General features: G+C 33.5%; 1 protein-coding gene across 1 annotated transcript in view; it reads right to left on the bottom strand.

The window, feature by feature from the left end:
* LRP1B (LDL receptor related protein 1B) overlaps nt 1-14,419 on the bottom strand; it is a 2,131,860-nt gene that overhangs the window by 269,891 nt on the left and 1,847,550 nt on the right. The window contains exons 52-55 of the mRNA XM_066281034.1: nt 10,095-10,223; nt 6,270-6,392; nt 3,049-3,189; nt 1,728-1,915 (exon numbers count right to left, since the gene is read on the bottom strand). Coding sequence (XP_066137131.1) covers nt 1,728-1,915; nt 3,049-3,189; nt 6,270-6,392; nt 10,095-10,223 — 581 coding nt within the window. The remainder of the gene's footprint in view (nt 1-1,727; nt 1,916-3,048; nt 3,190-6,269; nt 6,393-10,094; nt 10,224-14,419) is intronic.

Genomic DNA, 14,419 nt, shown 5'->3' with positions numbered 1-14,419 from the left:
ACTTTTTTAATTTTTCATTTTACCTCTTTTTTGCACAGAGGAAATAATTATTGTAGTTTTTAGGTTACATCTATGTATAGTAAAATCCTGATCAATGTAGTTAAATTATTCATAATACCAGAAATTCAGAGATTAAAAATGGTAAAGTGGTTGTTTGGCTTAATTTACCACTAGATAGAACTGAACTATCATAAAATGTCAAGGCTGTTAGGAAAAATGGCTCATCTTTACCATACACACATTTTTTTCTATAGCATCCTTGAAAGAAAGACATTTAGCCTGTGTTGGGAACACTTCTAATGGTAAGAAATAAGGCAGCTCATTGCCATATAGAGTTCTAATCTTAGAACAGTCTTCTTTACATTGAACAGAACCTGCCTCCTAACTTCTAAATTCAATCTTTGAAACAACATAGATTATATATGCTCTCTGTTCCAGTTCTTCATATATTTGAATACATACAATAAGCATCTTTGCTCCAGGCAAAACTTCTTTCAAAGGTGTGTGTTCCAGACCCCTTAATCTTCTGGCTGTACATATTTGTATACAGTATAATTTGTCAAGATTCCTTTTAAAGTGGTATGTCCAGACCTGACCTGTGGTGGCGCAGTGGATAAAGCATCGACCTGGAAATGCTGAGGTCGCCAGTTCGAAACCCTGGGCTTGCCTGGTCAAGGCACATATGGGAGTTGATGCTTCCTGCTTCTCCCCCCTTCTCTCTCTCTGTCTCTCTCTCCTCTCTCTCCTTCTCTGTATCTCTCCCTCTCTCTCTCTCCTTCTCTGTCTCTCTCCCTCTCTCTCTCCTCTCTAAAAATGAATGAAATAAAAAATTTAAAAAAAAATTAAAGTGGCATGTCCAAAAATGTGCACAATACCCAAGGTGCTTTCTGATCAGTGCAACACTCAGTAGAACAAAATCAAAGCTCTGTGATGATCCTAATTGACAACAGACTCCTTTTGTTTTATAAAAGCCACATTCTATTGGGATCCTATACATATATCATTAAAATCATTATTTCAGATTAATCATTCTTCTTGAGATTTTCCAACATACAATCAATTTACCTAAATGTACAACTTTAATTTTAATATTTTGGGTTTGTTTTTTTTTTCTTTTTTTGCAACCTACACTCTAACATGATTAAAAGAGATGCTATCAAAAACTATTTCTGTCAATTTTGTCAGTGAAACATTCTCTTCTGAAAAATGGTACTAACAAAAAGAAATTAGGGTATTAGGCATGATTTATTTTTTAATGTGCTTGTACTTAGTCCTAATATTTCATGTGTTCTGGGTTTTTTTCTGTTCATATATAAATACTGTATTATCCAGTAGTGTGGTAAGTAAATGATTAACCCATTTAACTTTAAATGTGTATGGGAGAGAGAATGAGGAAAGAAATGGGAACTTAAGAGTTACATTCACATTTAAGCACACTCCCTGCACATTGGTCTTCCCTTACTTATCTTTCCTTTATGTCCTGCATAGATTGAAAAATATTTTCATTTCCTGTCTTCCTGAGCATATTTTCACAATATTATACCACATTATTATTATGGTTAGCATATCTAGAAACTTTTCACTTAAATAATTTTGTATAACAGTATTTTGATGCCTTTCTTTAAAATTTTATAGCTAGATTGGATTAAATAGATTTTATTACATATTTAATCTAATTTTCAAATGTTCATGCATCCAATGATTGGCTCTTTTCGATGAATACCTGCCTTGTAACTGACTGGAAGGTCCTGGCAATCCTGAGAACATCCACTGACTTTCTTACTCAAACATTCATTGAGATGGCAGTTTTTCTCATCTGAGCCATCACCACAGTCATCCTTATTGTCACAAAGGCCTCTGCTGGGAATGCACCTGCCATTTTTGCACATAAAAAATGAACTGTTGCATGACTGTTCTGGAAGAAAAGAAAATGAAACAAATGATGAATGGAATATAAAGGACATGCCATTGTTCTTATACTACAATTGCTGAAAACATTCACAAATATAATAACTTATCTGTCTAAAATGATAGTAAATATATATGCATATAAAATACTTTCTATTCAGTGTAATATTCTACACACAAAATACAGAAAATCAAGGGCAAATTGTACTTTTGCTCAACCCACTATAAATCTTGCTCTATCATAAAAACTTGTAACAAAATAAGCATTGGAGTTAAAATTATTGAAGTAGTTCTGTCTTCATCTATATTGTTACAAATGAGTTCAAAGGTGTAATGACAGTATGACATTTTACTCAAACCATAGGTCTCTGAGAAATTACATGTCACTAAGAATCAAGAATAGGTAAATATTTCTATTTTTTTTTCATATTGGTAATATAACATTGACATTTTTAAGTCAGGACATAAAAAATAACAATTTTAGTGAATAATAGTTGTTCTAAATATAGCTATGGAAAGAAGTCCCAGTTTAGCAGCTACTGTTACCCTGATGAACAATTACTCATTACTATACCATGATAAAAGAAAGCCTATTAACACGCAAACTACATGAGAAAAAAGTAATTATTTATTTTAAAATATATGACTATGTATTCAGCATAGAATAATGAAGTGATAAATACCAAGTTTGGTTATCTATATATTTCTTTTTATATGATATGCAATTTATTTTATTTTGCCTAAGTCTGAATAGATTTCCTCTCAGTAAATTGCAACTTCTTTTATGTTTGACTTCTTATGTTTGAAGTTTTATGTTTGAAATTTCCCATAGGGAAATTTTATTCATATAAAATAATGTGTTAAGAAAAGGTAACTTTTTTTTTTTGCAGAGGGCAGTGTGATGATTCATCAGGTTCATTGCCTCAGCTCATCATGTTTTTGTCACACACTAAACTTCTAAAGCTAGTCCAGAACATTACTAGGTTCCTCCCTGGTATCATTAGAAACCTTGATGCTTCGTTAGCTATTTATATTTCTTTCCATTGACTATTGTACTAAATAAACTAAAAATCAGCACCACAATTTTGCCATTAAAAAGAAAAAATTTAGAATAATAATAGTATTATATATTTTTTATACCTGCACTTTTGCACTTCAGGTTTAAAGGTGCTTCATCAGAGTGGTCAGGGCAATCAAAGTCTCCATCACACTGCCATTGAGTATTTAAAAGACATCGTCCATCAGCACAACTAAATTCTTCTGCATCACAGTGTCGGTATTCTAGACACAAAGAAACAAACATTCTAATTTATATAATTTGTATAGTAGATATTTTGTTTTCTTCTTTTTCCAAATGATAGGAGGGGTGATAGAGAGATAAACTCCCACATGTATCCCAACCAGATCCACCTAGCAACCTTGTTAAAGATTGACGCTCTGCCCATCAGGGCCATGGCCACAACCCAAGCTATTTTTTAGTGCCTGAAATAGAGGCTCCATGGACATCTTCTAATCTTCACTAGACCAAATTGACCATGTGGTTTACCCATGCCTCCTATGGAAAATGTTTCTCTCTGGGATAGTGGTTCTACTTGCAAGACATATTTGTGGCTGGGAAGTAGAAGGAAAGTCTAAAAAATAAAGTTGAAAACAAGACACTGTTACTGTTTCTAGGTGAAAAAAGAAACCTCCATCATACCATCTCTGTTCACCTATTATCTATAACCTAAAAGGTTCCCTTAGAATAAAAAACAAAATGAAAGCTATGAGGAACTTTTTTAAGACCAAGCTTGGTTAGGCCTAGTACTAGATCATATGGATAAACTGATTCTAAGTTATATTAATAATTCTCAGAAGCTGTAAACTTATGTTTTGTTTGGGTATCAGCATTCAAAATATAAATTGTTAAAATAAGAAAAATAAAAATGTTATAAAGCAATAAATAAAACTTTGTAATTATCTTATATATTGATTCTGTGGCATTGAAAAACTTTATTAAAATCATAGTATCAACCTGTCAATTGTTAATGTTCATACTTATGCCTAAAATCCATTTTGTCATATATTTTGAATATTATAAAGTTTTAAGTTGGATATTTTCCCTGATTTTGTTAATAATAAAACCTATAGTTTTTATTAGAAACTTTCTGATAAATATAAGCAAATGTCCTATTTTGGGAGAGAGGGTTGAAAATTTTCATGGTTTTAATAAATAAAATTCTAATAAGAAACTAATTTCACAATGATTACTTGAGATGTTTATTATATTGAATGGCAAAACTAGACAATTCTAAAATATCCCCAAAATTTTAATGTTTTTTTCCTTCTCTCTCCTTCACTAGTTCCTTCTTTTTGTTACTACATACATTCAAATGTATCCTAGCCCCCCAAAAATAAAGATCCATCAACATAACTCTTAACTATACCTTTCTCTTCCTTATACTGCCCAATTTCACTTTCTCTTACTTACTTTCTCTTACTTACTTTCTCTTACTTACTCTGATTTATTAACATCTCATTTCTGCAAAATCTACATTCTGAAAGTCCTTGGAGCTAATAGATACCAAGTGACAACTGTCAAATTCAAAGGTGTCTCAGACTCCTATTTACTTCATTTTCCTGTAGACTTTGACATTGTTGACCACACCTACCTTGGAAATCCAGCCTCCTCTTTAACTTTGCTTCCTTTGCTCCTATTTTTCCCTACTTCTTTAGGAAGTTCTTGACTGTTCCAGCAAAAAGTGTTGTAGGTGAATCCCTAATTTCATTCTTCAGTCTATTGTTTTCTGCCTTTTACTTTCTACAGTGTTAGGTGTTTTCACCAAATTAAATTTTTTTTTTTGCTCTGATCATATTTCTAGTCTTTAGAATCAAATTTTCAAACACTCACTTTATAGCTTCATGCATTCGTCTGATTTAACACTTCATTTTCAAAATATCCAAAATTAATTTTATGTTACATCTTTCTTTAACTTAATTTTCTGGCTTTAATTTACCTCACAAAAGACTAATTGCTATTCCTCAATTATTTCAATTTGCAGATCTTTGTAAACATATACAGATATTGCTGTGTGTCCAGAACTTTTCTAAGCACTTTCTGAATATTAACTCATTTAATTCTCTTAGGAACTTAAGAGTTAGCAATATTATTATAAATTTTTACAGATAAGAAAATTGAAGTATTGAGAGATAAAATAACTTTTTCCAAGGTCACATAGCTAGTAAGTGGCACAGCCAGAGTTTAGACCCTGGTTGTCTGGCTCCAGAGTCCATGTTCTTTACCATCATGTCATATTTTCTAGTGTTTAAATCATATTTCCTCTAACATTCCCATTCTTGAGTGCTCAGTTCCAATTGAAAGTACTGTGATACTATTTCCTACCTGATATTGTAGGTTGTTATACTATATCGTATTTCTGACTTTCCTTTTTGTAAGTTTCTCTAGTGGAACCTCTGTCTTATTCATCTCTGTATCAGCTAAATATAGTGTCTAGCAAAGGAAAGATATGCAATCAGACATAACTCTACTTCACATTTAAATCAAGAGTTATGATGTAACTTTTAAAATATCACATTGAATCTATGACTTAATGGTGAAATGATCATAAAAACTGATATCCACTGATTTCAGAGATTCATATCGAAGACCAAGGTTGTAGATACTGCACAGGGAGGACAACAGAGGGCAATAAACCTACTGCCTTTCATGGGTATATGTGGACTTCTCTGCTTCTCTTTTTAAACTTATTCATGCACACATTTAAATATTTTACAAAAATAGTAGGTTTACATAAGGTTACAATTTCAACAGGGAATTTTTAATACACTAATTTTTACCACAAAAGCTTATCTGTATTTGTATATACATTATATATATGATGGGAAGATGACTGTATCTGTAGGGGAAAATATTTCATAATAATATTACATTTTAACAAATAAGCTCATGTGTCAATAAGATAAAGTGAAAGGAAAATGCTCAGTATCATTATTCTGGAAGGTGTGAATTGCATCTCTTTCTCTCACACAGATATTTGATTTTGGCTATAAGATTAAACTAGATAGACAGTAATACATTGTCTTTAAGTTCTTCAAAGTCCTTAAAACCAAAGAGATTTTTATAAATATTTTTTGGTGTAGTGCCTGATAAGAATAAACTAAAAGTAGGTATGATTTTCAAATAAATGTGTAATTATGATAAAGTTAAAAGGGGTTACATGTGGTGTATCTGTGTATTGTTGAATTTGTCTTTAGTGATAGCAGTAAATGTGTATCTTTGTTTTTGTTATTTATTTATATATTCTTTTAATCATTTTAAAAGACTAATATTTCTTCTCCAAAAAAAGTTTAGCTATACTTACCACACTTCAGAGACTCATCAGAGCCATCTCCACAGTCATCATCATGGTCACAAACAAATTGTTTAGGAATGCATACTTTATTATTGCACATGAAAGCATTTCCATCACATGTATTATTGGGAGCTAAGAGAGACATCACAAAAAATAAAGTTAGGTGAGCACTTATTTTATCTTACCCCATCTTCAAAGTTTGGGGAATGTTTGCTGTTATACTCAATAATTCAAAATTAAAAAGAAATAAAAAAATTACTCCATATTCAATATGTTAGATATATTCATTATAGATATTAATGGACATTAATATATTTGAATATATTAACATAAATATATTTAATTCAAAGTTTTAGTATTAATATATTCAAGAATACTACAGTAAACCTAAATTTTTGGGCCTTATAGCAATTTGTGGGTTTGCTAAAGGAGGAATTCCACATTTCACAGGTGATTAAAAATTTACTCAAGTGTAATAATGGGGCCAGGCATTTCTGCCCTCATGCCTGTACTAATGCTGGTGAAAGGATGAAAACCTTGCTTTATTTGTGAAAAATGAACCTGAGAAGACCACCAAGTGCTAATGCTCATGACGAATGTGAGAAGCAGTAAAAAGGGCTGAGAAAGTTGCTGTTTTAAGAAGAAAATAAAATGTTTAGGTGACTTCAAAAGTCGAGTGTTGAGATTGGTTGAGAGCTTTTAGCCTGAACAAAAGTACCACATCAAATTAGGAATACAGAGCCAAAGAACAAAATATCAATCATTTTGCAATACTAATCAATGAAAGTTGTGCTCTATATAGCAAGGGCTCTAACCAGTGGGAAAATTATTGATCAAAACGTGCTACGATACATTAGCAGATGTTCAAAAGATGGCAACTTGTATAAGGGAAATAAATTTTAATGCCATGTGCATAGAATCATAACAGTTTGAAGGGATAATATATCACATTTTTTTCTCCATAAGATGCACTTTTCCCCCCCAAAAGTGAAGGGGAAAATGCTCGTGCATCTTATGGAGCAAAAAATATGGTATTTTATTAAATATTTTAACACACCATTTGGTTCAGAATAGTTTTTTCTTATTTTCCTCCTTAAAACCCTAGGTGTGTCTTATGGTCAGGTGTGTCTTATGGAGTGAAAAATATGGTAAATATTTTTTTCAATTATCTTTGCTTACATTTAAGGATAAGTGTTGTGGTAAGGCTCAGGTTTGAAATACTTCAAATGTCAAGAATCTGCTATATAATAAAAGTTAACTATCTTATTGTGGTTATCATTTCACAATATATACATATATAAAATTATTATTTTATACATCTAAAATAAGTATAATGTTATATGTCAATGATATTTTAATTTTTTAAATAAAAAGATTATGTCATTATCATATACAGAAATGAGGATGGTTTTGCTAAGTCACTCTGCCTGGGTTTTTTTTTTTGTTTGTTTGTTTGTTTTTTTTGTATTTTTCTGAAGTTGGAAACAAGGAGGCAGACAGACTCCCGCATGCACCCAACCGGGATCCACCCAGCACGCCCACCAGGGGGCAATGCTCTGCCCATCTGGGGCTCCGCTCTGTTGCAACCAGAGCCATTCTAGCACCTGAGGCAGAGGCCACAGAGCCATCCTCAGTGCCCGGGCCAACTTTGCTCCAATGGAGCCTTGGCTGCAGGAGGGGAAGAGAGAGACAGAGAGGAAGGAGAGGGGGAGGGGTGGAGAAGCAGATGGGCACTTCTCCTGTGTGCCTTGGCCAGGAATCGAACCCCGGACTCCTGCACACCAGGCTGATGCTCTACCACTGAGCCATCCGGCCAGGGCTCTGCCTCTTATGTTTGTATACTAAGGAAGCTATTTACCTTCTTTGTGCATCTGTTTCTATATGCATTTAATGAAGATAATAAAATCTATCTAATAAACTTCTTGCAAGGTCCAGATAGGTTATATGCAACAGAACAGCTCATTGTAGGTACTCAAATTTCTGGGTGCTCTTTAAACTTCTAACTATTAATTTTGTAAGATTCCCCCAAAACACTTCACTGAGAAAATGTAGAAATTCAATTATGTAAATAAAAGCACCGACCAAAAATAATGGACATACAATAGAAACTTGAAAAAAATTTAGATGTCTTGAAATCTCTTTCTTCCGTGTCTTTCTTCTACATAGGTATCTTTCTCTTTCCTCTGTATGTCTTTCACAACTCAGGTAATGGTTTTACTTGAAGCCCTTTTATGAAAATTCTAGGCTTTCTACATAGTATTTTTGTGTATGTGTGACCTAGTATCTTTTATATATGTCATTCTGACATTCGTGGTATTATAGTCGTTCTCTTGCATTCCTATCAGCTCTGCTCCAGACTGCCCCAAACTCCATGAAGAAAGAAAATCGCTGCTTTCAACTCAGTAATGGTTGAAATAGAGACATAAACAGGCAAAACAACAACAAACTTTTAATTTAATCAAGTGTGATCTTTTTTCAACTAATTTATTTTAAAAGGATAGTATGAAAGCCACATAGACCCAACGGTAAAAATTGCCCATTATAATCAAAGTAGAACTCAAAAAGTAATAACTCCTTTAACTTTGAGCCATGTAACAGCTTATGTAACTCAAGTGAATTATGCCAATTCTAATACATGAATTATTCTTTAAAACACTAAGCAACAGAAGCTTATTTGGCATTAACACTTTCAGATCACTTGAGTACAATTTGTTGTATTTTAGAATAATTTACTTAATAGAACCAATGTGGCCCAAAATTGTTAATATGCCTTCCAGAATGTTAACTGTTACAATAGCAACTGTATACTGGGACCATCTGGATCCCTGAATTGATGCATAATCCTTTATTATGTAACCTTCAGTGGCCCCATTGACCTTTACAGACACATATATCACTTTCAAGATCAAAGTGAATTATTCTATAGTACCATGTATTTTGTGCATATACACCTGCTCAGATTTCTTTTTCTGCTTTGCTTTAACTCTCCGCTATATACAACTAACACATACACACACACTTACATTATGGCTTCAAATACAATTTTAAAGAACTGAAGACAGGTCATGGGAGTGATGATGGGCAGAATTCACCTTAATGAGCAGAGTTCATAGCAATGTTACTGATCAATTGCTTAGCTCAGCAAATCCTCTATGTGACCTTCAGACTTATATTCAAATATTCAGTCTCTTTATTTCTTGACCATGCAAAGGAATTCATCTAAATTTTTACTATTGAGTAATTCCCTGTAAATTTTCTGAGATGACCTAGAGTCAGAAACATAGTAAATTGTCTGACCTCCAAAGGTATTCCTTTGACCTCCCCGCTTCATTCAGCTATAGCTATACTATTTTTACCTGACCTAAGGGTTAATATCCTATCCATAGGGCTAATAGGTATTCATTGACCTTCTGACCAGTTGTTATTTAGGATGACAGAAGCCATTTATAGAGTATCTGAACTAGGCAATCTAAAAGTTGTCATGGTTGAGGAGTATGGACATGGGAGAAGATGCTAAAAGAACAAGTAACAAACCTACCACAGTCACACGCATACCAGGTAGTTACGTTACCTCAGAAGTGATATGATAAACCTGCGTTCATCAAAATGCTTTTATAATGGGCATCCCACTGCGCTTGTTTGAAAGGCTTTGAACAAGGATTACAGGGGTTGCTGAACTGCTGTGATAACATCCCAGCTGATTAATTCTGACACTACCTATGAGTCCCAGGATTACAAAGGTGAGAGAAATGGGATCTGGTGAGTAGTACAAAAGCCAGTGTCTTGGATGTTGCCACAGCTTTCTCTCACATACGGCCCCACAAGTGTGCATACCACAGCCTGCTGTGGAGAGCTCATCACTGCCATTCGGACAGTCCCTTTCACCGTCACACAGCCAGTGTCGGGGCACACAGGCATGGGAGCCCTGGCAACTGAACATGTCGGCCGCACAGGTGATGGTACCTGAAACCCAAAGCAATGATGTCAGTAAGGTTCCTGAATATCCGACGGACAAAGTCTATCATTTATATTTCCTATAAGAAAGGAGGGGCGCAGAAGAAGGTGGCTGACAAGGAAGAAATTATACTGTTCTTCCCCTATAGACACATTTTCCTCTCAGAATGCATTCCTTCTTGATGTCCAAGTTATATTTCTTAAAGCTATGTGGCAGAAAATAATGGTATTTTCTCTTTGTAAAATATAGCATAGTATAGATATGTCATTGAATTGTGAATAAACTGAAATAAAATTTTTAAATAACTGAAAATATCAGGATAATTATAATAATATCATTTATTGCTTAATATATGCTAAGCAATGATGGTATTAATTCATTTAATATTCACAATACAGTAGCACTAACAGAACTGTTATTAAAATTTTTATTGATTGATTTTTTGAGAGAGTGAGAGAAAAGGAGAGAGAGAGAGAGAGAAATATTGACTTGCTCTACCCATTTATGTATTCATTGATTGATCTCTGTATGTGTCCTGACTGGGTATCAAGTGTATCAACTGAGTATATGAGGAAAATACTCTAACAAACTGAGTGATCCGGCCAGGGCAGAACTGTTATTAATCTCATTTCACAGTAAAGGAAGTTGAAAAGCTTGCAGAAAGTCACAAGATACACAGGGTACAACATGTTGACTTGGGGGACCAAAGTCCTTTTGACTCTTAAGTACCTTCTCTTAACTACTTATGATATTACTGTTTATCTCCACCTTATAGTGTTGGAAAGAAAAGATGTACACATATTCCCTTTGCTTTTACACCCTTAAACAGAATCTATCTTTTCCATGCTTTATCAATTTTATGCCCCTTTAGTTAAATGATTTTACTTTTCAAAGGTACACTGAAATAGAAATGGTTGGTGACTTATAAATTCAAAGGGTCATAGGTGCTTTCTCTTTGTTTCTCCTTATATGGGTATAAGATAATCATAAAATTAGAAAATGATTCTTTCTCATGATATTTCCTTAGCCTCAAGATAGTTATACATATTAAATGGCTTGTTTGTTTATTAATATAAAAGAAATTGTTGAGCTAGTTAGTAACTAGACTCTCAAATCAAACTCTTCTTTAATTTCACTTTCTTGTAACCAAAAGCTGATCATAGAAAAAATGTTAAATATCATATTGTTAGAATTACTCAAAAAGTGTTAAAATCTCCAGGAAAAAAAATGACTGACTAGATTGAGTGAAGATATTTGTTAAAGCAATAATCAACATGGTTTCATTGGATTATCAGAATAATCTTACTTTTCAGACACAGAGTTGTTATGAGCAGAAAATGCTTTTCAATGCAATAATTTAATGTGAGGGGGATAGTGGGTGACAAAACAGAATCTTCTAGAGACTTTTTTCAAACATAAACATGACTTTTCCTGATAGACACTTTAGTTTGGAGGACTGGATGGTAAATGGATGCTTAAAAGTACCCCAGATAATTTTCAGATTTGCTCATTTGATTGAGGATAAGTACTAATAGAATGAAGTTTAATATGATACCTATTATTGAAAAATAATAATAATAAACCTATTAAATAAATATTGTTTTCATTTATAAATGAATTTAAATGCTCTTTATTATGTCTTTAGTGTGTTCAATAATAAAATTCTCTTTCTACAGAAATTATTTGTATATTATTTCTTCTTATCGAACTTTCCAAGCTTGTCATAAGAACGTGGTGTCACTTTCACTATTGTACTCTCAATTAGTGTGCTAATTTCCATAATATTTATTTTAAACTGCATTTTTTTCTGCTAAGGAGGTTTGATACATGTAAAACTTCTTGTCTATGTTTTTATTATCATCTAATTTATTCTCAAGGTAAGCATAATAGATGATAGTATTGATTTGGCTGCTAAGAAATTAAATTATGTATGACCTTGGAGAAGACTAATGTCTGAATTTCACTATCTGTAAAATATGGGTTATGACTACATAATTACTAATATACCTTAAACTATAAAATGTCATAAGGCTCTTTGCAGCTAATTTTCTGGCTCCCTTGATGGTGTTCAACAGATTTTGTGTTAAAAGCATGCCAAAACATCACAGTCAATTGGAAAGAAAATGAGCCAAAGAAAAAACTCAGAGCTTTCTTTTATAGTCAGCACTGCCCACTGAATACGCAATGATGTCCTCAGGGGTATAAATCCCCAGGGAGAAGGAAGACAAGGCACAAGAATCCCACCGGATCCATTGTATCCATTTAGATACAATGTTTGTTTGGTGAGAGTTTCTGATTCAGTGATGACTGAGTAACCTCAAGTAAATTTAATAACCTTTATAAGTTCTTCCTTTTTTTAATGATTAAATAAAGAAAGTTGACTACACTATGATTTCAAAATACTATCCTCGGCCCTGGCTGGTTGGCTCAGCGGTAGAGCGTCGGCTTGGCGTGCGGGGAACCCGCGTTCGATTCCGGCCAGGGCACATAGGAGAAGCGCCCATCTGCTTCTCCACCCCCACCCCCTCCTTCCTCTCTGTCTCTCTCTTCCCCTCCCCCGGCCGGGGCTCCACTGAAGCAAAGATGGCCCGGGCGCGCTGAGGATGGCTCCTTGGCCTCTGCCTCAGGCGCTAGAGTGGCTCTGGTCCCGGCAGAGCGACGCCCCGGAGGGGCAGAGCATCGCCCCCTGGTGGGCAGAGCTTCACCCCTGGTGGGCGTGCTGGGTGGATCCTGGTCGGGCGCATGCGGGAGTCTGTCTGTCTCTCCCCGTTTCCGGCTTCAGAAAAATCCCCCCCCAAAAAATCAAAATACTATCCTCATATCTCAAGCCAGAACCACTATATGCTTACTAAGAAAAATTGGGCTTACAGTCCCCATTAGAATATTTGGAGGTGGGGATTAATAATATACATTTTTTAACCCACTTTTGAAAAGAATATTTTGTGTCCTAAAGTTTAAGAAACACTGAGATGAATTATTTATAAAGTTCCTTTCCAATCTTAAAATATTAGATTTGGTTCATTGACTGATATTTGGTCTAAAGCAGTAATTTTTACATGTCACCACCTTAGTAGTTGGTATATGAAATTCAACTCGTAATTAAATTAAATTGACTGTTTTGACAATAAGTAAATATGTCTATTACAATTTTAATCTTTTCAAAAAACATTTCAGAACAATATCATCAATATTGACAGTAACAATATTGTCAATGACAGTAATAATATTGTCAATGACAATAATAAATATGACAAAACTCTTAAAAATAAAGGAGGAAGCAGAAAATATGGAGCAAAATATAAAAGAACAATTTATTTATACAGTGCACATTAGTCATGTTAGGAATAACATTTACAAACCAGTAGATCATTTTGTATCAATTTAACAGGTAAGAAATTTGAGAAATAAGGAACAAAATGGACCTGTACCCAAGATCACAGAGCTGGAAAATGTAGGTGTGTAAAATTCAACTCTGTATAATTTTAGGTTCTTTGTCCACCTTGTTATACTGTGTCCACTCAGAAATGGAGCCATTTAATGTATGGTCAAACAAAGAGTCCATGGAAATATTATTTTATAAACTATAAGCATCTTCTATCTATAGCAAGGAGCTAATCTTTTTGTTAAAATTAAAGAAAGATATAACAACAATAGAAACACAATAGTTAAAAGGCACTGGCCAGTCTAATTGATTGCTGATGCCTTTTTTTTTTTCAGAATTCTATGATACTGATCTGTTTAAATTCACCTTTATCTGTCATATAACTAAGTTGTTTCAACTATATAAATGAAAAGTAGATTTTGGTTAGCTTAATTAAAGGAAAATAAATTTTCTGCTTTCAAAGGACAGTTCCAATTTTATTTATGTTACTTGTGGAGAACTTCAGTTTAGCTTGAACATTATAAAATCTTATTCACCTGTCTCCATGGTAGTAACCTAAAAAGTGGACGAGACTCCTGGAATTTAAAAAAGGTGTTATGTACACTTAGCTATATTTGTGCACTTTATTCTATGACTCAAGTTCTTTTCTCTCTAAAATGAGGATGGAAGAACTATGAAATACAGCTTTTGTAATACATAAAATGTATATCTATAGAGACAAACAGACCAGGTAGGTAGAAGGTAGAGAAAGATAAATAAATTATAATTGGTCAAGTATAATAAACTTGTAGAAATTATATTTCTTTTTTTTACTCTTTAAGA

The sequence above is a fragment of the Saccopteryx bilineata genome, chromosome 5 (genome assembly GCF_036850765.1).
Source record: "Saccopteryx bilineata isolate mSacBil1 chromosome 5, mSacBil1_pri_phased_curated, whole genome shotgun sequence".
NCBI lineage: Eukaryota > Metazoa > Chordata > Mammalia > Chiroptera > Emballonuridae > Saccopteryx > Saccopteryx bilineata.
The sequence above is the reverse complement of the archived record's forward strand: the minus strand, read 5'-3'. Positions and strand labels throughout refer to the sequence as shown.